Raw genomic sequence first — 25,139 nt, forward strand, 5'->3', positions numbered from 1 at the left:
AACAGAAAATGATACAATGAGCTAAGTAAGGCCCCACAATGTCACCTTTTGTCAATTCTGATAAGAAAAAGGAATAGCTAGGTTAATCCTAGGTTCATTTATTCATTCAACATATCTGATGATTTTTTACTGGATGCCAGACATTGTGAATTTCAAGCTGTTAGGTACTGGATTTTTGTTATATTACTTTAAATATCATTGGGCTTTGTTCTAGAATGCAAATAAGTTACCTGGAATCAGCTGATTCTTTCAAGGCTCGCTTTTAAGTTTCATTACAGTGGGTCATAGCAGCTTTTAGTCTAGGTCTAATTTGGAACCACTGTTAAAGTAATACTCTTCGGAGGTCTGCACATGAAAACCTGTAACATTAGGAAGTCTTTCCATTCTGGCTAGTAAGAATGCAAACTATTCCCAACCCTGTGTGAGCTCTAGGGATTGTTCTGCCTTCTCCTTTCCAGTGGTTCTTTTCTAGATTTTGGATAGTTTACTCACCCACATGCAGATCTGTACTCAAAGGCCTAAGGGGACTCCCTGCAGATATCCAGTACTCTCTCTATGCAGCTCCCTCTTGTCTGGCATTTTGCCCAGCAAATTATAGCTATCTTTGCTTTCTCAAACTTTTGTCTCCTCAGAAAGATCACATGGCTCTTCCCTCTCCCTTCACTGCAGCCTGGAAACTCTTCCTGGGCAGTAACCTAAGATGACCACAGGACGCACCTTGTTTATATCCCTTCTCTCATGAATCACCTTCCTGTACTGCCTGTTGTCCAATGTCTATAAACCTTTGTTTCATACATTTTGTTCAGTTGTTTAAGATGGGAAGGTAAATCTGGTCCTTGTTACTCGATCATGACTGGAAATGAAAGTTCCCATACATTACAACTATTAACAGTCTGGAGTATATCCTTTCAGATTTTTAATGCAGTTACATATAAACATAGGCCTTATTATTTTATGAACATGGGGATCACATTATAATGTTCTGCAAACTTCTTTTCTCACTTAACTACATGATATGGACCTCATTACATTTAAGTACATATAAATATAACCTCATTCTTTTTAACTACAAGGTACAAATGTACCACACTTATATTATTCTGATAGGCATTTAAATTTTTCTCCCTAATTTTTGGCTATCAGAAGAGCCTACTGAAGATACTTCTACACATAATCTAACCTATTTGCATTATTACTGCTTTAGGCTAAAGGCATCAAAGTAGAATTGCTCAGGAATAGAGTATGTACATTTAATATTTTAGTAAATACTGTTTAATTGTAAAAACACTGTACAGTCTCACCAAGTTTATGAAGGTACCCATTTGGCATACACTGACCAACACAGGATGTTATCAGTTATTTGCTGTTTTGGTTTACTAATCTAAGACCCCCCAAAAAAGTTACCACTTTTTTTTTGCATTTCTTTCGTGATTAGTGAGGGGGAGCTATTTTCGTAATTTATTGAACACTTATATTTCTTCTTCTAAATTGTCTATTTCCTCCTCAAGTTGTTCTTTTTTTTTATTATGATATGCAGGAACACTCATTAATGGTTATTAATCCTCAAATATTCTGACATCTTTCTTTTTCCTTCTCTATTGCCCAATAAATTAGGAGAAGGGAAAACTCAAAAATTATGAAGACCCATTTCAACTATCCAGGTCCCAGAAATTCTTTTATTTATTTTTTAGAGATAGGGTCTCACTCTGTCACCCAGGCTAGCATGCAGTGGCATGATCACAGCTCACTATAATCTCGAACTCCTGGGCTCAAGTGAGCCTCCTGCCTCAGCCTCCCCAGAAGCTGGGACTACAGGTGTGCACCATCATACCTGGTTAGTTTTCTCATGTTTTGTAGAGATGAGGTCTATGTTGCCCAGGCTGGTCTCAGACTCCCTAGGCTAAAGTGATCCTCCTGCGTTGGCCTCTCAAAGCACTGGGATTACAGGCATGAGCCACCATACCCTTCATGATCAAGATTCTCATGAGACTTAGAAACTGCTCAAAACATATTCTCACATTTATAATGGCCTCCATTTTTTGAGCTAATGAGTCTACTCCAAACACCATTATACTTTCCATATACTTTCTCATTTTAATTTCTCTATAAGAGAAAATTACTCATATTTTATAGATGACGAAACAGGAGATTTAGATGCTAAGTAGGTCCCCCAAAGGTCATTTAGCTTGTTAGTGGATGTTTCAGGATTCTAAAGCAAGCTGACCTGACTCCAAAGACCAGGCTCCTAACAACTTTGCTTGCTATGCTGTATCTTGCTAAATATTCCATATATATTTTTTACAGGTCTCAGGAAACCTTTCTTCTCTGGCTTTCCCATTCTAACAATTCTGAAAGACTACTATTGTGATCTCAGTCATTTGCCCTCCACCCCCATCGACCTACATTCCACCTCTAGAGTTGCCACATTTAGCAAACAAAAATATAAAATTGGCCAGTTAAATTTGAATTTCAGGTAAACAACGAACAATACTAAAAAATCATTCGCTGTTTGTCTGAAATTTAAATTTAACTGGGTGTCCTGTATTTTATCTGACAACTTTATCAAGTTCAGACTTTATGGATGTTGAGATGGTGCAGCCAAGGCCTTCTCCCTAAGTGAGGTAGCCAGTGCTCGTCTCCAAAAAAGCTACTGACTTGGGTGCGAGTGACACAGCTCGAGAAAAGTCCCTAGGGCCACTCCACATAACACAGTAATCAAAAAGTCACTGCTCTCCTTGCTTATAAAGTCTTAAGAGAAAAAAATTTAAAACAACAACAACAAAAAAGGCCGCAGGGCCTTGGGAACAGAAAAATAAAAAGTCGAGAACACAGCCTCTAGAAGAGAAATGGAGGGGAAAGAATAAGCAGCGGACTTAAGGAATCCCCTGAGGTGCGGGAACCACGTTATATAGGTAAATCAAAGGCCCAGGACATGCCAAAGAAGAGAGGACTGAAGAACAGCCGGCTAAGCCTAATCTCTCTCCCTCCCGTCTGCCTGTGGGTACGTACGGTAGGCCCAATTCGGCCGGCATGTCGACCCATTCTCTCTTCCCCTGTGTCAGCGCTGCCGCTGACATCAAGCCTCCATGTTCCCCATTTTCATCTCCACTACCTTTGACCCGCGCGCTCTTGGTCTCGAATTTAGTTAGCATCCTTCAGGCCTCCGAATCCGACGGCCTAATCGGAGCCCTGCCACTCCCCGCCGTCCTTCGGGCGCTTCCACGTCGGCGACACTGGGCCGCGGCTCCCGGAAGCTCCTGGATACACGAACTTCCGGTCTCTGGACCTCCAAGCCACAGAGACTGGGGTAGCCTAGAGAGGCTGCTATCCGACAGGAGGGAAACCGAAGCTTCCGCTCAGCTGAGAGGCAAGATGGCCACGGCTGGGGGCGGCTCTGGAGCTGACCCGGGAAGTCGGGGTCTTCTTCGCCTATCTTTCTGCGTCCTACTGGCAGGTGAGGTCTCCTCGCCCGTAAGCTCCCTTCTGTAAGGGTAACTCTCGGGATCTGCCCGGCCGTAAGCGCCGCCGTCTCCCTTCTGGTCCCAGCTGCCCCTCCGTCCCCCCACCCTATAACTCCTCTTTCTCTTTCGTTCCCACGACAGAAGTTCCCCCTTTGCCTAGACCTGAAGGTCCCTTTTACCCCGCGGCACGTCGTGTCGCTTCATTTCTCCTCCAGGCCTCTTCCTGTACTTCCAGCCCGACCCTCTCCCACTTAGTCCGTGTGCCTTATTTTCCCCACAGTCCCAGCCGCCCCACCCACAATCAAAAGGAACAGGTGTGAAAGTTCAGCATTCTTCTCCGTGTTTAGACTTTTTGGGATGAAAACAGCACCGTTCTGTGGGTACTGTGCGGCGCTTAAAACGTAGAGTCCTCATTTCTTCCTCTGTTGATTGCACCGTAAACCCATATCTCTGTGCCTTGCCTTAGTTTCTTTCATCAGTAAAGTGAGACTAAGGGAAGATATGGTTACTCTTAACTGTTAAGATCATGAATTTCTTCCTTGAAGATTCAAGGAATTTTAGACATTTATAATGTATATAAGTATTTGCTTACACGCGTTTATTTTCTGGTATATGGCTTTCTAGTTGGTAGAGCCCTAAAATGCAAACATGCCTGAATATAACTATGACTGTGCTTTCCTCCAAATTCACATTGTTTTTAAAGATACCCAAAGGAGAAACTATAGCTGCCCCACACTGGGCACACGCAAATAACCTACTGATGTTTGATTAACATCATGGCATAATGTTTCTTCCAATTCTGTTCACACTCCTGGAAAAATGTCTCAGAAAGTTTTTATTTTTATGATCTATGTTCTCAGACCAGTACCTTCTTATTAACTAATTAGTAATGTACACACAGGATAGAAAAGCAGAAGTATGGTCACCCATGCAACCAGAATCTGGCGCATCTAAGGTCAAACACTTTACTTTGACAGATAAAGTTTTTTCTCTTAGTTTCACTGTCAATTGCTCTATGTGGACTTTGTAATAACCCTGTGAGGCACGTATCTGGGTGCTTTCTGGAGCATTTATCCGTTCTAATAATGTGCCCAAGAAGTGAGAAGAATGGACATTAGTTCCATTTTAGAAAGTATGATATTGAATGATTTACCCAAGGCATACATGGAGCCAATGACATAACAGAAGCTGGTACCCGTGTCTCTCTATTTTTTCTAATGCTTTTTATCTTCCAATCAGGTTTGTGCAAGGGAAACTCAGTGGAAAGGAAGATCTATATCCCCTTAAATAAAACGGCTCCCTGTGTCCGTCTGCTTAATGCCACTCATCAGATTGGCTGCCAGTGTGAGTTGAAGTTGGGATTTGTGTTTGTGAACATTGATATTTCAGTCTGTGCCCTAGATACTAAGAAAGACCTATGACCTGTTTAGGAGTCTCAGCACTCAAATTAGACTATGTGAGTAGGAAGTAATTGAGAACCATCTGTCAAACCAGGGAAGATAATTAATACGAGCTAACATTTAGTAAATGCTGCATACCAAGCTTTTTACATGTGAATCTCATTTTATTTATCCCCCCAGATATTAACTCACAAGGACATCTCATTTAACCACCACAACAACCCCATGAAGTAGATCTAATTGTTATCCTCATTTTACAAATGATGAAACTGAGACTTAGAGAAATTGAGTAACATTCCCCAGATTACACTGGTAATAAGTGAGGAAGCTGGGATTTAAAACCTTGTGGCCCAAGTTCTAAGCCAGGACTCTTAACCATCCTAATATACTGTTTTCTAAGGAGACAGAAGTCTCATATTCTATAGAGTCCAGTCATCACCTGCAGTCTGAATGATCTTTTAGGAACCAGTTGAACTGCTTAAAGGCAATGAACTATTTGAAGAGAAGGCATTGAAAATGCCAAATAGTTGCAAGAGGAATTAGTGAAGCATTCAAATTTATCTTTATACTTTCTAAATGTGTTCCAAAATAAGATGCCATGGCACCATGGTTCTAAAACCTATAAAAATCATAGGGGGGTTGGGAGGGGAGTTGTGATCTGAAGGCTAACCTGCTGTCTTCAGATTTTGTTCTTCCACAGATAGTAGCTCTGCCAGAATGTAGTTTTGCAGGTAAGCAAGAAGTTTAGGGTCTGATCTTGGCTTCATCATCAAATTGATGACCTCTGAATTTCAGTTTACTCTTGTAATAGTGGTTGGAATAGTCTTGCTCAAAGCTGAAAGTCACACTACCTTTTAATAGATGTTTATTGATAATGCTGAGTAAATAGCGTGGTCTCAACAGTACTGTGTGATTGCCTGAAACCTTCTTCCAAGTTGGTAAAAGGAAGCTGAGAAACTGGGAAGTGAAAGACTTGCTCAAGGAGGCAGTTACTGCTTTTCTAGCCATCCTTCCTTTTAGTTTTCCCATGTTCCTGCTATATGAAGCACTGATTGGTTCCAAACAGCCTCAAATGTGGTTTTTGTTGGACTTAGTTTCTAAACTGGTTCTATGAGTGGAAGAGAGCTATGTCCAGTGTGGGCTAAGATCAGACTGCTAGCACTGGTCTTGCTAGAACCTCACCATAAGTACAAAAGATTAGGACACCATCCTTCTGCAACTGGGCTCTAAGAAATCCCCTCTGGGAATGAGCCATTCTGCTGTGTGTTCTTAGAGCAGCTCTGTGGGAAGCAAAGCAGTAGCCTTTAGCGATAAAGCCAAGGGCCAATACAGAGAAACAAGAGGGGAGGAGCTGGACTCTGACCACTTCCTCATTAAGACCTTATTTCCTTTTCAACCTACTTATTTCTAAGTCTTACTTCATCATATCTATCTGTTCTGAGAAGGCTACACCCTCTTTAATTAGGATTACTAACATGATAAAACTAAGGCAAAAAAGTGATACCCAGATTTGATTTCTGGTTATAATGCCCTGCTTCTATTAGACCCTCTAAATTGCTCAGTGGGAACTATGTATGTGTTTCTTTTCCCCTCCTTTCTTTTGTAATCTCTCCCCCCGTATGACATGAATAGGGGTAGAAAAGCTTCTCCTTATTGAAGGCCCAGAGAAAATAAGCAAGTCACTAAAGACTACACAGTCACTGCTGGGAACCCAGATTAGAATCCAGGTTTTTTCAGTCCAGTATCACAGCTTTTCTTCTTCCTGTCCTCCCTGGAGCTGAAGTTATATATTTTTTATTTGCCATACTAGCTTTCCCTTTCCCATGTTTTAAATGCTATGGCAAGAACTGTTATTTTTGTTTTTGTTTTTGTTTTCTTAGAACTTCCATTGGTATCTGATCTTAACTAAAGTTGTTCTAGACTCTGCTATTCCTCTATATTTTATTATTATCACTGACATGAACTTGCTAAGTATTTACTATGTATAAGACATAGTTGAATGTTGGGGACACTGCCTCCATGTCTAGATTTTTGCAGATCGCATAGGAGAAAAAAATCTGCTTGGCTGGTAGTTGGGAAGTGCTTATGGTTTATATCTCATGCCAGTTACAAGTATTTCAGTGCCTTGGTCCAGAATTGTATTTCCTGTGCCAGATTGTGTATATTATAATAAAGCACCACATGTGGCATATTTTAAAAATACATATACCTGGGCCCCACCTTTAGAGATTTTAATTTACTAGATCTAAGGTAAGGCCCAAGCATCTGTATTATTTAAAACCCCTGGCCAGGTGTGGTGGCTCATGCTGTAATCCCAGCACTCTGGGAGGCCAAGGTGGGAGGATCGCTTGAGCTCAGGAGTTCAAGACCCCCTGAACAAGAGCAAGACCCCATCTCTACTAAAACAGAAAAATTAGCCGGGCGTCATGGCATGCATGTGCCTGTAGTCCCAACTCTTCGGGAGGCTGAAGGAGGCTGAGGCAGGAGGATCACTTGAGCCCAGGAGTTTGAGGTTGCTGTGAGCTAGGCTGATGCCACAGCACTCTAGCCCAGGCAACAGAGTGAGACTCTGTCTCAAAAAAAAGAAAAATTAAAACCCCAAAGTGATTCTGACACACAGCCAGGGCTAAGAACTACTGGCCTAAAATAATTTATGAATAACACATCGAATTTTCCATGGGGAGGAGACTCACAGGGAGACCCTAGGATATCCCTACATGGATCGTAAGGGATTTGAGAGGTATAACCTAATGCCTTGAATTACATAAAATTCAAGGCATTCTGGACTATGGATCATCCATACTTTAGAGCAGTGCTTCCCTATCTTTGTCATGTCATGAAAGACATAGAAAATGTTATTTGTATAGCATCCTGGCACATATGGAAATGGCTGATATTTGCAGGGCCTCCTGGGGTAAATAATAAGTCTGCTTCTGGCTGGAAGTGACCAATTTAGGGAACCCTAGGTCCCCAGGAATGAGAGGAATGGATTAGGCACATCTCTAATCCATTCAAGACCTATCAATTTGGGAAGCTCTGTTCTACAGACCTCAGAGTTCTTGATTAACCTCACCTAAAACTGGCCAGAAGCAAGTAAAGTCATTCCCAAATAGGGCAAAGGAATGGCGATCCAGGAAGACTACTGAGGCCAAGGGAATCTACACATATGTTTTCACAAAGGAAGATTCAAAGCTAGAACTCTGAGCTAGAGATCTAGAGCCTGGCATTTCCTGGATAAAATACAGGTTTAAAAACTTTGGTATTTACTGTTCTAGAATCTTATATATGTGGCTAAATGAGGTTGGGGAAAGAGGGCAAGAAAATGAAGTTCATAGAGCCTTTCTGGCATTTAATGAGTAAAGTGTTTAATGAGTCCTTCAGGATTCTTTTGTCCTCCATTCCTTCTTGATAACCTTCAGATGGAGCTGGAAAAATTCACCTTTCAGTTCAAATCCAGAGGTGCCTGTATTCACACAAATATGTTGTAACATGTTTGAATTAAAAGATCTGCAGAATCAGTGAGGCAAAGTTGAAATTGTCAACTGTGGGAGCTTTAACTTGTTTCATTCTGTCCCGGCAGCTTCAATTAGTGGAGACACGGGGGTTATCCATGTAGTGGAGAAAGAGGAGGACCTGCAGTGGGTATTGACTGATGGCCCCAACCCCCCTTACATGGTTCTGCTGGAGGGCAACCTCTTTACCAGGTAAGAACTAGATGTTCCTGCTGGGACAGTGCATCCAGAGAAGGAAGGATTCGCTAAACAGTCCTCACACTTGTTGGTGAAAACTCCTGGCTGCCCTGGTCAGGTCAGGGGAGGGAGCAGGGGTCCTCAGGAGGAGGAGACCATCTTGATGGAAGGAATCATCTTGATGACCTTAAGTGAGATCTAGTAAGTAAGTACCCCAGGGAGGAAAAGGAGGGGTACTCAGGGTTACTCAGGGACAAGGTAGATGAGATTAAGCCTTGAGCTCAGAGTGGGTCATAGTCCAGAGTCAGAAGTTAAAACCGAAAAGAAAAGAAATGTGTCAACAGTCTGATTCCCTTAATTCCCCATTTGTTTCCATCCTGGAGGGTAGGATGTTGGGCTGTCTGATTGATACCTTCCTGTCTCTTCCCTATTCCAGGGATTTAATGGAGAAGCTGAAGGGGAGAACCAGCCGAATTGCTGGTCTTGCAGTATCCTTGTCCAAGCCCAGTCCTGCCTCAGGCTTCTCTCCTAGTGTGCAGTGCCCAAATGATGGGTTTGGTAAGAGTCCCAAAGGATTAGGAGAGCCCACCGTCACCCAAGGCTCATTGTTGCTTCGGTCTCATATGTTTGTGAGGGGTGTATGTGTGTGTCTGTGTATACTGTCAGCAACTGACTCCCAGACAGAAGATAGTGTTTGTCTTTGCCACTCATCCCTTCCCTCTCCTGCTTCCTCTTCCTTTGCTTACCTTCTATCATCCCCTTCTGTCACATGCTTGGATCCTTATTCTGTCAGCCTAGGGCTTCCTGATACCAGTGTCTCTATTTTAGTGTGGATGGTGGTAGATTCATGCCTGCTGCTTTGAATCACCATCTGTTTTTCAACTCTTAGTCCCAACCCTGTGATATCCTAATCTTTCTCCCTTACCTGGTCCCTAAGTGCTTGGTGTCCCAATAACTTATCACCCACCCATCCACCCCTCTATCCCCGTCCTCTCCTTCAGGTGTTTACTCCAACTCCTATGGGCCAGAGTTTGCTCACTGCAGAGAAATACAGTGGAATACCCTGGGCAGTGGCTTGGCTTATGAAGACTTTAGTTTCCCCATCTTTCTTCTTGAAGATGAAAATGAAACCAGGGTCATCAAGCAGGTAATGACTCTGCCAGCTCCTAGCAATTCCAAGTTAGAAACTGAAGACTATTTTTTAGGCTCTCCTCCTATCTGGAGGGAGGTTCATTCTACTAGAGTACCCTCTGAAAGACAGTTGCTCCAAAAAACAACGAAGAGGTTTACTTTTCTCACATTTCTCTCCTGCCTGATATCATAGATTAAAGGGTTTTAGAGTGGAAGAAAATATAAAGAATATTTGAAAGAATAATATGAAACAAGGTGTACAGCCCTGGTTTACACATTAACTGCCATATAAGTTGTATTTAACTCAGGCTAATTTTGAGCCTGGGGCTGCATGAAGCAAAACCCTGCAGTTGGTTTGTGAAAATCTTATGTGTTGATGTTCTTACTGTGACAATTAATATTGACAATTCTAAAAAACATGGATTGCATTGCTTATAATTTATGCAGAGGAAACAATAAAAAATAACAAATTAGAAAGGATCATTTTGTTTTAATAAAACACCGTGGCCCCAGGGAAAAAATTTTTTCTATTGTGGCAGTCCATGTGTTAAGGACCACTAGTATGGTAAAAAGAGCATTGGGCTAGGAATGGAAGGATTCAGTTTGGTGATATCTGAGGTTCTTTTTAAGTTTAGTATACTCTAATTCCAGTCTAGGTTTTTCATTTTAACCCATAGACCAGTTAAGAAATTTGTCCAAAGTTACATAATGAGTTGATGTGCAAGCTGTCTTGAATCTGATTTTTTACCTCTGTTACGGTGCTCTTTATATCAAATCATACTGAATCTTATTCGGTGGCTGAAGCTCCAAATTGAGGCAGGCCATTTGGGATGGGGTAATTTTATCTATTCCAATTAAGCCATTGAATCTGCGCCTCTTTGCACCTCTGATGAGTTTTTCTCTTTGAACTTATAGATCCTGTGGTTGTACCAGGACAACTATAGCTCAGGGACAAATGTCTCCCGAAAGGGAGTGGCTTAAGGATGGAGCTGGGCCCTCTTTCTGGGAAGTAAGGGAGGGCCTCCACAGCTATCGTCTCAGTGGGATCCATCTCCCCTTCCAGTGCTATCAAGATCACAACCTGAGTCAGAATGGCTCAGCACCAACCTTCCCGCTGTGTGCCATGCAACTCTTCTCACACATGCACGCTGTCATCAGCACTGTCACCTGCATGCGGCGCAGCTCCATCCAGAACACCTTCAGCATCAACCCAGGTAGGGCAGATCCAAGACATGCTGGGTGTGTTTGAGGGGTGGGAGGGAGACTATGGTAGGGAAGGCATGGGCGCTGGTAGGGAGCATTGGGTGGGAGGAGTGGAAACAATTCTGAACAATTTAGGCACCTTCTTCCTGAAGTGGGTGGTGGCTGAGAAACCAACCTGGACCCGGTAGAGGTAGAGAAAATGACTCACAAAGTCCATGGGGCACTGGTCAAAGAAGTCTTCCATGCCTTCTTTATAGCTACCCTTTCCCTTAGTCCTGTTGATCTCTTACTGTTTATGTTCTGCTTAGAAATTGTCTGTGACCCCCTGTCTGACTACAACGTATGGAGCATGCTAAAGCCTATAAATACATCTGGGACATTAAAGTCTGCTGACAGGGTTGTGGTTGCTGCCACCCGGGTGAGTGTTGGTCCCTGATCAAGATGGGCAGGGCTGGCACAGGAAGAGCTGGCAGGCCTCTCTCTGGCATATCAGATTTCAGAGTTGCTATGTTGGGGAGCCTCAAATGTGGAGGGATCTGGGCTGTGGGACTCCCGTTTGTCTCCATTGCTCCAGGACATGTATATTCTCTTGGCTGGAGCAGGAAAGGGGGCTTGGGGCCAGTTTTAAAGTGTGCCTTTCTTTTGCTATATCTAGCTAGACAGTCGTTCGTTTTTCTGGAATGTGGCTCCAGGGGCTGAAAGTGCTGTTGCCTCCTTCGTCACCCAGTTGGCTGCAGCTGAAGCTTTGCAAAAGGCACCTGATGTGTCCACCCTGCCCCACAATGTCATGTTTGTCTTCTTCCAAGGGGTAAGGGTGTTTTGGCTGGGTGGGATGACAGGAAAGGAGGAAATGGTAAAGGGGGAGTGGCTATTGGTTGGACCTCAGCATTTGACCTAATTTATTAATAGACACAGAGCTTTTGGATGTGTCTACATGTGTCTCCCCTTCGGATTCCTCCATTTTAAGAAGCTTCTATACCCTGAGTTGGTGTGTTACCAACCCCCACGGTCCCCCACTGATAAAATCTATTTGAGACATCCTTTTACTTTTACTCTCTGGACCCCTTTACTGCTGTCTACACCAGGAACCCTGAGGCTCCTGCCTGTCCCCACTGGCACCACAACCTGGCCCTAGAAAAAGGGAACAGCAGCCGTGGCTGAGTTAGAGGGAGTGAGGGAGAGTTAAAAAGCAGATATATAACAGCTGATGTTTGCCTTAGGCCTTTACTAAGGCTACTTTCCCCATTTCTGGGCTTGAGAAGTCCTGTGATACATACATGTGTGGGAGAGTCACAGCTGGGAGGAGGGCAAAGTCATATGACTGTGTAAGTTGACTAGCAGTTGAGATGACCTGAGACAGTGGCCTTCTTGCCTACAGCTCTGATGATGTGGCCTTCCTTGAGGCTTTCCTAACCGTTTGGAATCTCAGTTCCTTTTCTCACCCATGTCTACCCGTCAGGAAACTTTTGACTACATTGGCAGCTCTAGAATGGTCTACGACATGGAGAAGGGCAAGTTTCCTGTGCCGTTAGAGAACATTGATTCATTCGTGGAGCTGGGACAGGTGTGTAGCATGTTTCCTCCACTCCCTTCCTTCCTACTTAAAGCTTCCCCCTCTGTTGTTCTGTTGTCCTTACTGCAGATACCACCACCTCTTCGCTTTACTCCTTTCTCTGAGGCATGAGCCAAAACAGAAGACTGATTAACAGTGTTACTTGTTCATCCTCCCCCCAGGTTGCCTTAAGAACTTCACTAGAGCTTTGGATGCACACAGATCCCATGTCTCAGAAAAATGAGTCTGTACAGAACCAGGTAACCCGAGCATCTCTCCTCATTTCCTGTTTCAGCAGCTCAGTATGGACCCCAATCCTGCCCTGTTCCCACCAACTCTCAGGGCCTGTGAGATAAGAGACAGGATTAGATTGGGTATTGGTTAAAGGATGAAAACCACAGCTGTTATTCCTTGCCGGGGAAAATCAGGAGCTCAGTGACATCCCAATGGTTCCCTGGAATGGGTAGTTCTTTGATAACTTGGTGCCTAGCAAACTGCCACTGCCCATTAAGGGCAGGTAACTGACTAGCTTCGTTCTCTCCTTGCTGCCTCATGGATCCAGTTGTCAAGGCTACTCTGCCCAAGTCCTGACTGTGTCAGACTTCCTCTCCAAATTGTCTTCTGCTTTCCTCACTGCTTGGTCAAGACCCTCCCTTCCCTTTAGGTTCAGCTTTAGGTCTGCTTTTTCCCAAGTGGTCCTCTTTGTGCTTTCAGTGTCATCCCTGCTCTGCACTCCTATAGCACTTACAGGATTGGTTTTTCTGTACAACAAAGAAGTGAAGCAAATACTGAGGATAAGGCAGAGTCCTGAGGATAGTGGAGTTTACCTGTAAATATGAAAAAACACTGGCCTCTTCTTTGTGCCCTCATTTCCTAACTCCAAAAAGAATGATGGGAGCTACAGGAAATTCAGAGGGCCTTTGTCCCAGAAGGCTTGAGGGATACAGGTCTAGGAGCATACAGGGCAGCTCCCAAAGCAGGGGACTTGAAGTATAGAGCATTTCAGGCCTGAAAGAGACATCCTGCTTCCCATTCCCCAGCCTCCCATCAGTTAATCTCTCTCATCCCCCCCACCCAGGTGGAGGATCTTCTGGCCACACTGGAGAATAGTGGTGCTGGCGTCCCCGCTGTCATCCTTAGGAGGCCGAATCAGTCCCAGCCTCTCCCACCATCTTCTCTGCAGCGATTTCTTCGAGCTCGAAACATCCCTGGTGTTGTTCTGGCTGACCACTCCACTGCCTTCCACAACAAGTAAGCATCACTTGGCCCTACACCCTCTTCATTCTTGAAGAGTCTATTCTGTAGTCTGGGAGAAGGGTCACTGCTCTCCGCTCTTCCCACACCACTCTCTCCAAAACATTAGGTCAGTTTGTATTCTTTGCTCAGTGGCCTATTCACATCTGACATACTCCACTTATTTGACTTGATGTTCATCTTAGAAAACCATTGTCACCTTCCTTCCTTTCCAACAGTCATCTGTTATGGTTAGCTTCTCCCAAGCTCTCCGGGGGCCTGAATTCCCTAGGGCTGCCAGCAGAGGGCATAATCTCAAACAAGAGCATGGGAAAGATGGTGGGGGTTCTTTGACTGGAGGACAGAAAGCAGTCCCTCTCTGGGTCCTGCCAGAGAGGGTGCCACAAACAGTATTCTTACTCTTTGAAATGTAACATGTTCTTGCCATGTGGTAGGTACACATGGTTCAATGTGAGGGTAAAAGTGTCTTCTACAGCTGAGGGGGCTTCAGAGATAGGAAGTGAGGCACTGTTAATTACCAGTTAGTCACTGGTCCTGGGTGCCCTTAAACTGCTCCTAACCTGAGGCCTAGGATGACAGGAGACTTCGTACTCAGGCTGAATTGCCAAGTCCCCTAAGGCTATGGGGCCAAGTGAGTTTCTGAGTGAAAATGCTTGAGCTCTGAGCCCAGCCAAGTAGCACCTTCTTATTTGTTTAGGAGAGTGACAGTTCTAGCACTTAGGGTCAGCTTTCTTCTCCAAATCTTTGCACCACTTTGGGGTGAGGGACAGTTCATCATTTTGAACACATTTCGGACTTGATTATGTGGCTGACGTGACTGTGTGGGGCAGGGATTTGTTGATGGTAAAGGCTGGGAGCTTTCTTCTTTTAGCCCCTCTTTTAAGATCTGTCTCCTTGAGGCTCCCCAAGCATCTTCATGGTAGTTCCAGTTTGTTTTTATATATCTGTGAACAGACCTGATCCTAATACCCCCTAATCCCACCTCTGCTGCCGGCACCCTCAATATAAATGTTCATTGGAACAGTTACACAGTTGCTCTGACGATGTGTGGCAGAGTTCTCTGAAAATCAGCTTAGCCATCCCCCTATGTCTTCAATCCAAACAATATGGAAGAGTCTCTTCTGTGTTTAAAGATCTGAGCTCATTTACCTTTTCTACCTCATCTGTCAGGCAAGTCTTTGTGTTTCACTAAGCACTCCGATCCTCACTCCTACCACCCCATTCACCACACCTTCTGCAGTATATTAATAGGATCCTGATTTTTCTCCCACCCATTTTGCCTGGATGATGAGAAATGAGCTACTGAGTTCCTGCATAAGGGACATTTGAGGGAGGAAAGGGGAGAGCCCTGGCTACATGTAGCTAAGGCTTATGCTGCTTTCCTGGCAGGTATTACCAGAGCATTTATGACACTGCTGAGAACATTAATGTGAGCTATCCTGAATGGCTGAGCCCTGAAGAGGACCTGAACTTTGTGACCGACACTGCCAAGGTAGCACTGAGCTGGGCTGGGTGGGAGCATGGGGAACTCAGTGAAGATGGTTAGAATGCTCACGTTTGAGGATAGATGGGGCAAGTCATTCAGCAACCGTCTCCCCACCCCCAACCCCAAATACCACAGGCTTTGGCAGATGTGGCCACAGTGCTGGGACGTGCATTGTATGAGCTTGCGGGAGGAGCCAACTTCAGTGACTCAGTTCAGGCTGATCCCCAAACGGTAAGAGCAGATGGGCCCTAGCTCCTCTGCTTCCATTTACACAGCAGGCTGCCCGCATCCTTTAGTCCCTTGCCTAGTGTTCCAGACCTTGGAGTTCAGCATGCCTGTTCATGCCGGTGAGGACACCTGATGCCCCAGGGAGCTCTTGGATGGGTCTCATCTGCATCCTTACGAGCTTTCTCCCAACTGCAGCCTATCTGGCCAGTCTGCTTCCTGTCCCCTGACTGGATCTCCACTGATAATTCTTTCCCTGGGCTTGCTCCAAGGGTTTTCTCTTCTCGCTATTCCAATCCTAGGTTACCCGCCTGCTCTATGGATTTCTGGTTAAAGCCAACAACTCATGGTTCCAGTCTATCCTCAGGCAGGACCTAAGGTCCTACTTAGGTAAACATCTGGTGTGGGAATGGGACCCTTAACAGAGGAAAGGGATCAAGAAGAAATCATCATTTTGGTTAACTTTTATTCTCTTTTTTCTTTTTTCTATTTTCTCTTTCCCCCGGTTTTCCTTTCTTTCTCCTGATATTTGTTGAATCCTTTTAACCTCTCTCTCCTGGTCTTCTGGGTCCTGCCAATCTTGGGCTCTTCCTGTTTTTGCCTACCCTCACCCCACCTTCCACCTACCAAATCCTCCCTTGCCATTGGTCTACAATCAGGTGATGGGCCTCTTCAACATTACATCGCTGTCTCCAGCCCCACCAACACCACGTATGTTGTACAATATGCCTTGGCAAATTTGACCGGCAAGGTGATCAACCTCACCCGAGAGCAGTGCCAGGATCCAAGTAAAGTCCCGAATGAAAACAAAGATGTGAGTGGTGATGGGAGTCAGAGGTGCCGTGGGTTGGAGGTTCTTCTGGGCCCAGTTGGACCCCTGGGATTGGGGTGGAGAGGTAGAGGGATGTAGCCCCCAGACCTTGAGTGTTGAAGAGGCAGTAGCCTGGGTGAAAATGGACCCCCTAAAGGGTAAAGGGACAGTAGCCAGTCAGCTCAGTTGGTTAGAGCATGGTGCTGATGAAGGGTAAAGAGAGCGAGTAAGAGTACTCATACGGCATCTTCCTGTGCAGCTGTATGAGTACTCATGGGTTCAGGGCCCTTTGAATTCCAACGAGACGGACCGGCTCCCCCGGTGTGTGCGATCTACTGCACGATTGGCCAGGGCCTTGTCCCCTGCCTTTGAGCTGAGTCAGTGGAGCTCTACTGAATACTCTACATGGACTGAGAGCCGCTGGAAAGATATCCGTGCCCGGATATTTCTAATCGCCAGTAAAGAGCTTGAGGTGAGATGGGGCAGGAAGGGAGGTGGCAGAGATCTATTGAACTTCTTTCTGTGGTTTCTTGTCTCATATCCCCTTCCATCTCCCATTTGCCCCAGATTTGCCTCAAAATCCTACTGCAAATCTGTCCCTGGTCAGCCAGCAAGTCACATTAGGAGGGCTTTCTTCACAGATAGTCTGAGTTTGTGTTCATTCTGTGGATCCTAGAAGCTCCTCCACAGCTCCCACTCCCATCTGGCATTCTGCTCTCTATTGAGCTCCTGTCATAAGTCAGTAATGCAAATGCCATGGGAGAATCAAAACCATGGGTCCTACTTTCAAGATGCCGAGTAAGTAATACAAAATGGAAGCAAGAACAGAGATACTCTACTTCTCTTTTCAAATGGGGAGAGTAAGTCTACAGGTTGGGGAGGTGTTGCCCGTGATTGTTCCACAGTTGGTGCTTGGAGCCAGCTTCAGGATTCCAATATCCTAACTCCCAACCCCAAATGATAACCCAAAACCACACTGAGTTCTGAGAACAGTTTCTCCTTTTCTGCCCCCACAGTTCATCACCCTGATGGTGGGCTTCGGCATCCTCATCTTCTCTCTTGTCGTCACGTACTGCATCAATGCCAAAGCTGATGTCCTTTTCATTGTTCCCCGAGAGCCAGGATCTGTGTCTTACTGAGAAGGACCTCAGCTTTTCCTGCCAGCTCCACAGTTTACTTCCTAGGTTGTTTGTCCCATTGGGACACAAGCCACTAGTTTGTCACTGGAACTCTCTGGGCCTGTCTCAGACTGGGATTAACATAAAGGAGTGGAACTATCCAGAAGAGACAGGGAGAGATAAATAAGTTGCCTCCCCATCTCCATTTCCTCTTCCTTCTCTACCTTTGCCCGATTCCAGGATTACAAATAGAAGCTTTCTGCTCCTGTTTAACTCCCTAATTACCCACCCTAATTTCCCCTTCTTCAGCATTTCTCTCCTTCTCTTCCCACCCTGTACCCGCCTGTGCTCCTCAACCCCTAACCCAAACACTTCCTGACCAGGAGGAAGGACATGAAGGGTTGAATGTTGGGATCAAGCTACACTGAAACCCTGAGGAGGAGGACAGGGGATCTCTGGGCCAAGCCTGCTGTCTCCTTCCCACTGTCCTTTCTCCAGGTCCACAGATGGCACATTAGGGGGGGCGTCCTGCTGGGTGGGTATCCCACCTCCAGCCCACAGTACTCAGTTGTACTTTTTATTAAGCTGTAATATCTATTTTTGGTTTTTTTCTTTTTTCTTTTTTTTTTTTTTGTAAATATATAAATAGCGGGTTTCATTAAAATAGATTATCCCACACAACTTGTACTGCTACCTTTTATTCTTTCCAGGCCACCTTGTTCAGTGGCCCCAGACTGGAAGTCATGAAATTCTTACCTGTGTATGATCTTCTTGGTCTCCAGAGGATCCAAGGAGTAAGGCTCTGTCAAAAACAGTTGAAGTCCTGAAAGAAGGACTCTTTGCCAAGTCCTGGAGCCTGGTTTCCCCTCTTATAAGAACAGTGTTAACATGATTTCTTCTCATTTTGTGAGGGACAAGCATTTCTTTATTCACTCTGAGACACTGGTTAGGGTAGAGAGATGAAGGGAATATGACGCTTACCCTTGAGTAGCTCACAGTTAGGGTGAGGGAAGAGACAGAAGTATGACCGGGTGTAATCCAGTGTAATCAATGAGCACTCTGGTGGCACATAGAGGAAGTCAGGGCCAGGGGGTTGACAATTGAGTTATGATTCAAAGTGTTCACCAGGTGTAGAAGTCAAGAAAAGGCAGAGTCGTGTTTGGGAAACAATAAGTTGTTCCGAGTGCCTGGGCCGTAAAAGTCAGCAGGAGGCCAGATCCTGAGGGCTCTTGGGTAGCATGCTAAGGACTTTGGGCTTTCTGTTGATGGTGGGCATTTTGTAGACCAAAACCAGGATGAGTTTGAACCATTTTAGAGAGAGAACCTCAGCTCTGTGGGGATGCTCTAATTCCCTGGGTCTTCATGGAGGCAAAATTCTGGAATATAGCAGAACTGGTAAATGATCATGGGCAGTGGCTGAGTCAGCTGAGGGGGAAAGAGAAGCAGGAGTGGAAGCCTAAACCCAACCTTCTCTGCAATGCTGGCCAAGAGGCTGTCTCTGGTGCATGCCTGAAGGCCGGCAGCAATGGAAAAGAACTGGGCGGTTTCACAGGGTCCCCAGCACTCCTCTTACTTCCTGATTGGGCTATTTACCTTTTCGAATATTGTTGAGAAGAGGTGATTTTTCTCCAGGTTTCTCTCCGAGTTCCCTTGGGGGTGAGGGGGCATGTTTGGGGTTCTGAGATATGGAAATATACCCTGCTGCTTCCCCCCAGCCCAGCCCTCCCAGTTTGAGCTGGAGAGGCTGTGTGCTGTGCTGGCGGGAGTTGAGCACAGCTGCCACCATCAACTGGGCCAGCTCCCCATCTCCCTCGGCCAACAGGTCTCCCAGCGGACAGAGCAGTAAACTCCCTCATCCTGCTGGCAGCCTCAGGAAGCAGAGAAGTGGCTGGGTACCCAGTGAGGGGGCTGAACAGGGAAATGGAGAGTTGGGCAGAATCAAGGGATCGGGAAGTGAGTAAGAAAGAAGGGTACAAGATGTAGAACCTTCAATACTGCAGTCTTTTCCTAGAGAAGAATTCTGAACACAAGCTAGTCTTCTGCCTTCCACGCTCCCTTACCTCACTGCCCTCACCCATCCCCCACCAAAAAATATAACTGGGTTCTTTCTATGGCTCTTAGAGAAGCCAGGCTCCATGGAAGGACCACAGCCACCTGGCAGACCTGCCGGGGCTCCCAAGCACCTTCCCTGTCCGAGACCATGGTTCTGCCTCCTCACCAGGTATCTCCTGTGTCCTGAAGACCACATGTGACTGCCTGGCCGCATTTTATGGGCCACGTACTTCTCAATTCCCTAGCCTCCTTCTCCCCCTTGATCTAGGCCTTGCTCACCCCTGTGCCTTCTGAAATTTATCATTTTCCAGCTTCTTTCATTTCCCTGAGGGCTTCCCTCCCCCTGCTCCAGGGCCTGGCCTGTTTTGACTTATTGTGACACCTCGTCCCTCAAGACTAACACTAAAGGCTTTCCTACCAGCTGGTGTTTCTTCCCCAGCTTATTTGAGTAAAGGGGTTTACTATTTTTTCTCTCTCACATCTAGGTCACTGCTTCCACAGGCACATCTTGAGATGAGATATTTTTTATCCAGAGTCTGATGCTCTGTACCAAGACTCCCGCCAGATTCAATAGGCCTTTGTTTCCTCAAGGGGCCTTAGAAATCATGCAGAAATCATACAGATGGTCTGACTCCTTTGGTAGCTGAGGGAAATAGCCCTGAGGAGTGATGTGGCTTACCCAAGGTCACACAGCAAATTAGAGACAGAGTTGGGACTGGAACATTCCTTACATCTTGCGCTGGCAACCTCAGCAGCAGTAAGCATTTATTGAGCATGGCTCTGGGCAAGGCACTCTGTCGCAGCATCGTCGAAGGGCGAGAGATGTGGTGCCTTGCATTGGAGTCTTGGGATGCAGAGTCTAGATGGCAGGATGGGACATGACACAAGATAAATAAGCAGATGAGGCAGTGTACGAAACTCGGTGATATAAGCAGGTTCTACCCAAGTTAGTAGGATAGCGGGTTTGCTTCAGGTGGGCAGAGCCATAAAAAGCTTCACAAAGAGTTTAGGGCCAGCTTTTCTGGGCTGCCCAGTAATGCTCCCCATGACCCTGGAAAGGGCATCCTCTCCATTTTATGTGGAGTTGGACAAGGGGCTACTCTCTGAGGTCCCCAGCCCTGTCAGCCTGGTTCTGTGACAGGAGAGCTAGAGTTGTAGCCTCCTCTCCCTTCTCCCTTTCATTTTAAACTCCTCAGTGCAGGGGCGATTTGAAAGGCTGATCAATTCCTGAACTCTCAAAGGTGGTACTCGGGTCAGTTCTAGGGAGGAAGGCCTGAGGGGCACTATTGCCCTCTAACCCAGGGGCAGTAGGAATTTGGGGAAAACTGTGGCATAACACTATAGCAAAAAGACCCTGTCACTCAGCATCTCATCCTCAAAAAAAGTTTGACAGGACTTGCTGAGGTTGGGCTGGGGAAGCAGAGACCCTTGGAAGTTTGGGGTCTGAGTGGGCTGCCGCTTGGTTTTTACTCCTTCCTGAATTCAAACTCAGAAGCTAGAGGAGCTCCCACACTCCTATTGTGGAGAAGGGCAGCTGCAGGCCCTGTCCCCAACCAGAGGAAACTTGGAGCAGAGTGGAGAGGTCATCTCAAGAGGCCTAAGGAGAAGCCATTAGTCTGAGGTGACGCAATTGTGAGTAAACGTTACCAGCCTCTGACTCAAGCTGGTTGGTTGCACAGGGGCTGGGGCTAGGACCCCAGAGTCCCTACTCTCTCTCCCCCAACTCTCAGTAAGAAGGGATTAGAGCAACGGGAAAAGAGAAAAAACTGAGGCAAGAGGGTATTCAGAAATAAATAAGCTAGTGAAAGGAAACTAAGAAAGTGGGGTTTCTCGTAGGGCTGATGGAGGAAAGGGAGGCAAGAGCTGGGCCAAGCGGGAAATGAGCCTGAGGGGAGAAAGGCCAGGCAGGCGTGGCCAGGAGGGGAGTAGGCCCAGAGCTGGTGGTGACAGATGGGTGGACACAAAGAAGAGAGCTTCAGGGAAGACAGATGGATGGGGGAGGGAAGGGAAGAGGCTGGGTAGGGGAGGGCGGCACAGTGGTTGGAGGCCGTAATGAGATTGGAGATGGGCTCAGAGCTGAGGAGAGGTGAGTGGAGAGGAAAGAAGAAAGGGGAGGCCGCCTTAGGAGACAAAGGCGACAGGCCTAGGGGGCCAGGGGCGAGAGGGCTCGGGCTGGGTGCTGAGAAGGGGGGCTTCCAGCCGGGCTGGCAGCAAAGAGAGTGACAGATTGTGTAGTGAGCCAGAGTGGAGACCCGCTGTCACCTTCCAGAGAGAGGCACAGAGAGGTGGAGACAGAGAAAGACTGACAGAGACCATGTGGAAACAGACAAGGAGAGAAACTCAAAGGTGAAGATGCTCCAAGATGTGCTACCCCTTCCGAGAAACACAGCGGCTTCTGCCCAGGCTCCTTCTGCCTGTCTTGTTCCTGTGGCCCCAAATGCCACTCGCAGAAAATAACACCCCAGTCATGAGCCACTCTGGGGAAGGGTCGGGCAGTGTGGCACAGCGAGGGTTAATGCCGTCTGCTCTCCCTGCCAGCTGCTTGCCTGGTTGGGTCCCCAGGGCTCCCCACATATGTCACCCCCCTCTCCTGCCAAACCCACTGCTTCCCAGCTCCTCCAGGCCCTGCCCCCACCCTCAAGGACAAGGCCCAGGCCTCTGTGTCTTCCCTGCACACCAGCCTCCCCCACGACAATCTACCTCACAGGCTGTCTGGGCACAAGGAGATTTGTGAACCACAGTCTGAAAAAGTGAACACCTATAAAATGTAAAATAACAGGGAACACTCATTCTATCACATAGAAAGAGGTGTTGCCCGGTTCTAGAATCACAAATAAAAGCCAATGGAGATTTTCAAGCTAAAAAAGAAGCACAATAACAACAATAAGCCATGAAGCCATAATCCTCCTCCCCATCCGCAGGCCCTGCTCCTCCTGCCCTCCATACACTAAAGGCCCCCATGACTGCCACTGTTCTTCCCCTTGGGGCCTAGGGCTGCTTCCCTCAACTGAATGCCTCAGGTGTATGTGTGGATGAAACTTCCTGCCACCTTGAAATCGCTGTACAGCAGGGGTTGGGATGAGTGCTTTACAGTTTACCCAGCAGTTTCCCACGTGCTGTTTCACCTGGGTGTCACAACAGCCCTATGACAAAATAAGACTCAGTCAAGGTTAAGTGACCTGTCCAAGGTCGCCAGGACTTAGACCTGGGTCTAAGTGGCCCCCAGGTTCAGTGAATGTTCTTTCCACCGTTTCATGCTTTTAGTTCCTCTTTATCACATGAGTGTGTTCTTTTTAGCTATTCCCCTAATGTGCAAAAACTAAATCCCTGAGTGAAGACTGGGATTGGGGGCCCCAGAGTCCAGGATCCAGGGATGGCAGATGCAGAGGAGGAGGAAGTGGTCCCTGGAGCACTCTCACCCTCCTGTACCACGGAACCTCAGCATGCACTGGGGACAGCTCTGCGGGGGCACAGCTCGGCTGGGTGCTTCAGAGATGGGGACTGCAAGGCTGAAGTGTCTGAGCAAAATGGCCTTATGGAGGCAGGGTGGCAACAGGGTCTTGGCTCCTTCTTCCATCCTCCATGCCACCCCCATGGTTCCTTTCTGCTTGGGGATCTCTATGTTCTGTGTCTGTTTTCCTCAACGTCTTACCCTTTGGGATCTGGGCCTCCCATTTCAGTAACAGTCCCTCTTCTCCATTGTTCTGTTTATCATCTCCCCACCTCGTCTCCGTGTCTCTGGCTTTTTTGTTTCCTCCCAACTGTCTGCTCTCTGCTTCCCCCCTGCCTATATGTCTCTACCCTGCCTTGAAGCCTCCCTCAGGACTCTATGTCACCGTGTCAGTATCTCTCACTGAATAGCTCTGTTTCCTCCATGTCTGTGTTCACACAGGTCTGTGTCTCCCTAACGGCCTCCTCTTTTCAAGTCTCTCCCCATGTCTCTATTTCCCACATATCTTGCATTTCCGAGTCTTGCGCAAAGCCTCGGCAACCTGGCGATTCTGCTCCAGTGCTCTTTTTTATTTCTGTCTCCCTTATGTCTTGATCTCCCAGTAACTGCCTCCCCATTTCTCTGTGTCTCCCCAATGTCTGTTCCCCAACGACTCTGGCTTCTCATTTTTCTCTCTCCCTCGGTCTCAGTATCTCCCCATATCTTCCTCGCCATTTCCCTCTGCTTCCCCTGTCTCTGTCTCCATCTCCCATTCTTTCTGTATCTCTCATCTCCCCCACAGCCCTCTCTCCTGAGTCTCTTAGTCTCCCAATTTCTTGGATGGGGTGGAGGGCAGGAGGGTGGGGGAGGTAGAATTGTTGTTGCTGGGGGCTCATTAGGTGGAGATTGGTTTTTAATCAGCACCATGGCAATGATGATGCAAGAGCTGAGATGCCACCTGATCCCCTGCCCCTCCAACCCCCCTCCTCAAGCCTCCTTTCCCCTCCAGCTCAGCCCATCTGCTGGCGCCTAAGCACCTGTCTGGGCCTGCCCAGGTAAGAATTGGCACCTCCCAGACTCAGGGGTGGAGATAAGTGGGAGAACCTGGGGAGGACTTGTGGGGCTCCCCTTAGGGAATGCCTCACCCTGGAGAAAGCCCAGAAGAGGTTGATCAGCAACAGGGAAACAGCAAATCCCTCCAGCCTGAAGGTGGGCTATGCTCCTACTAAATGGCACAGTATCTCAATCTCCATACCAACCTAAGAAGCAGCTAAAATTAACCCCATTTTACAGAAAAAGAGATTGAGGCTGAAGAGGTTGTTACTTGTCCAAGGTCACACAGCTGACAGCCTTTTTCACTGCAGCATGCTGCCTCTAGAGTACTCACCCAGAGTACTCTGCATACTCACAAAGGCTCAATGAAGACACTCAACAGCTGAGTAGGGGAAAGAAGTTCAGATACCGAAACCCAGCCCATGTCTCTGTGCTTCTCTTGGTCCTGGTGCCCCCCTCCCCGACCCTGCCACCCAGCGACACCCACACACATGCACATGCATGCTAGAGGCGCCTGAGCTATTGAAATGAACCTAATCAGTGCTCATTTGCATATAATTTTGAATCTGGCCTTTTTACTGCTCATTTGATGCCCCAGCACTCCCAAAGCCTGCCTGGGCTGTCCTGCCCTCCTCTCCCAGTGTCTTTCCAATCCGGTTCGTCCTCTCTTGGCACTCCACTCCTCTCCTTCTAGCCCTTACCTCTTTCCTCCTAAGAGCCCCTAATTCCCGGTGGATCAGGTTGGGCTGGCCAGCCTAGAAAGGCTCCTTGTAGGGTCTGTGTTCAAAATCTGCTTCTGCTCCGCCCCTGGTGAAGGTGTAGATAGGAGGATAGGGGCTGGGATGAGAGGGTGTGGGGGTGATTGAGTCCCAGGGTGATGAGGGCAGGGGCCTGAACAGTAGCCACAGAGAGCTTGGCAAGCTGTGGGCACCAGCTTTATGAAAGATGAGAGCTTGAGGGCAAGGACTCTTGGGTCCTCTTCTGCATTTTGGTGCTGTCTACTTGCTCTTTTCCCTGTTTGTACCTTGGAGAGTCTTATTTCCAGGAAAAAGGAAAGAAGGGGGAAAGAGGCTGTCAAAGTCACACTGGGACTCAGAATGGGACCATGGTGCTTAACCCTAGCTTGCTGGGAGCCTCTGCCCTGCTGCCTCTGGTGTGGGAGACAGAGGGGGTTCATCTGTGGTCCTGCCCTGGCTCTCGCCCCAGCCCCACCCCTTCCCCAGCTTTCCATTTCTTGCTTATGAAATATGCATGGAGAACAGATGTCCCTGCTC

General features: G+C 46.9%; 2 protein-coding genes across 3 annotated transcripts in view; one reads left to right on the top strand and one right to left on the bottom strand.

The window, feature by feature from the left end:
* COPA (COPI coat complex subunit alpha) overlaps positions 1–3,533 on the bottom strand; it is a 42,340-nt gene extending 38,807 nt beyond the window's left edge. Inside the window, exon 1 of the mRNA XM_045547092.1 lies at positions 3,113–3,533. Within this exon, the coding sequence (XP_045403048.1) occupies positions 3,113–3,152 (40 nt within the window). The 5' untranslated portion in view covers positions 3,153–3,533. The remainder of the gene's footprint in view (positions 1–3,112) is intronic.
* Positions 3,044–18,008, top strand: NCSTN (nicastrin). Of its 2 annotated transcripts, XM_045547094.1 has the most exons (17): positions 3,044–3,454; positions 4,701–4,805; positions 8,442–8,565; positions 8,987–9,108; positions 9,552–9,697; positions 10,745–10,895; positions 11,193–11,302; positions 11,540–11,692; positions 12,344–12,448; positions 12,619–12,696; positions 13,515–13,687; positions 15,080–15,182; positions 15,312–15,407; positions 15,704–15,791; positions 16,061–16,215; positions 16,472–16,684; positions 17,229–18,008. In XM_045547094.1, the coding sequence occupies exons 1-17, from the start codon at positions 3,373–3,375 to the stop codon at positions 17,349–17,351; spliced, it is 2,127 nt and encodes a 708-aa protein (XP_045403050.1). In that variant the 5' UTR covers positions 3,044–3,372; the 3' UTR covers positions 17,352–18,008. The 2 variants fall into 2 exon arrangements, with proteins under 2 accessions (XP_045403050.1, XP_045403051.1); XM_045547095.1 differs by lacking the exon at positions 4,701–4,805 and having other exon boundaries at positions 3,339–3,454.
* Positions 18,009–25,139: the final 7,131 nt, after the last annotated feature.

This window comes from Lemur catta, chromosome 3, assembly GCF_020740605.2.
Source record: "Lemur catta isolate mLemCat1 chromosome 3, mLemCat1.pri, whole genome shotgun sequence".
NCBI lineage: Eukaryota > Metazoa > Chordata > Mammalia > Primates > Lemuridae > Lemur > Lemur catta.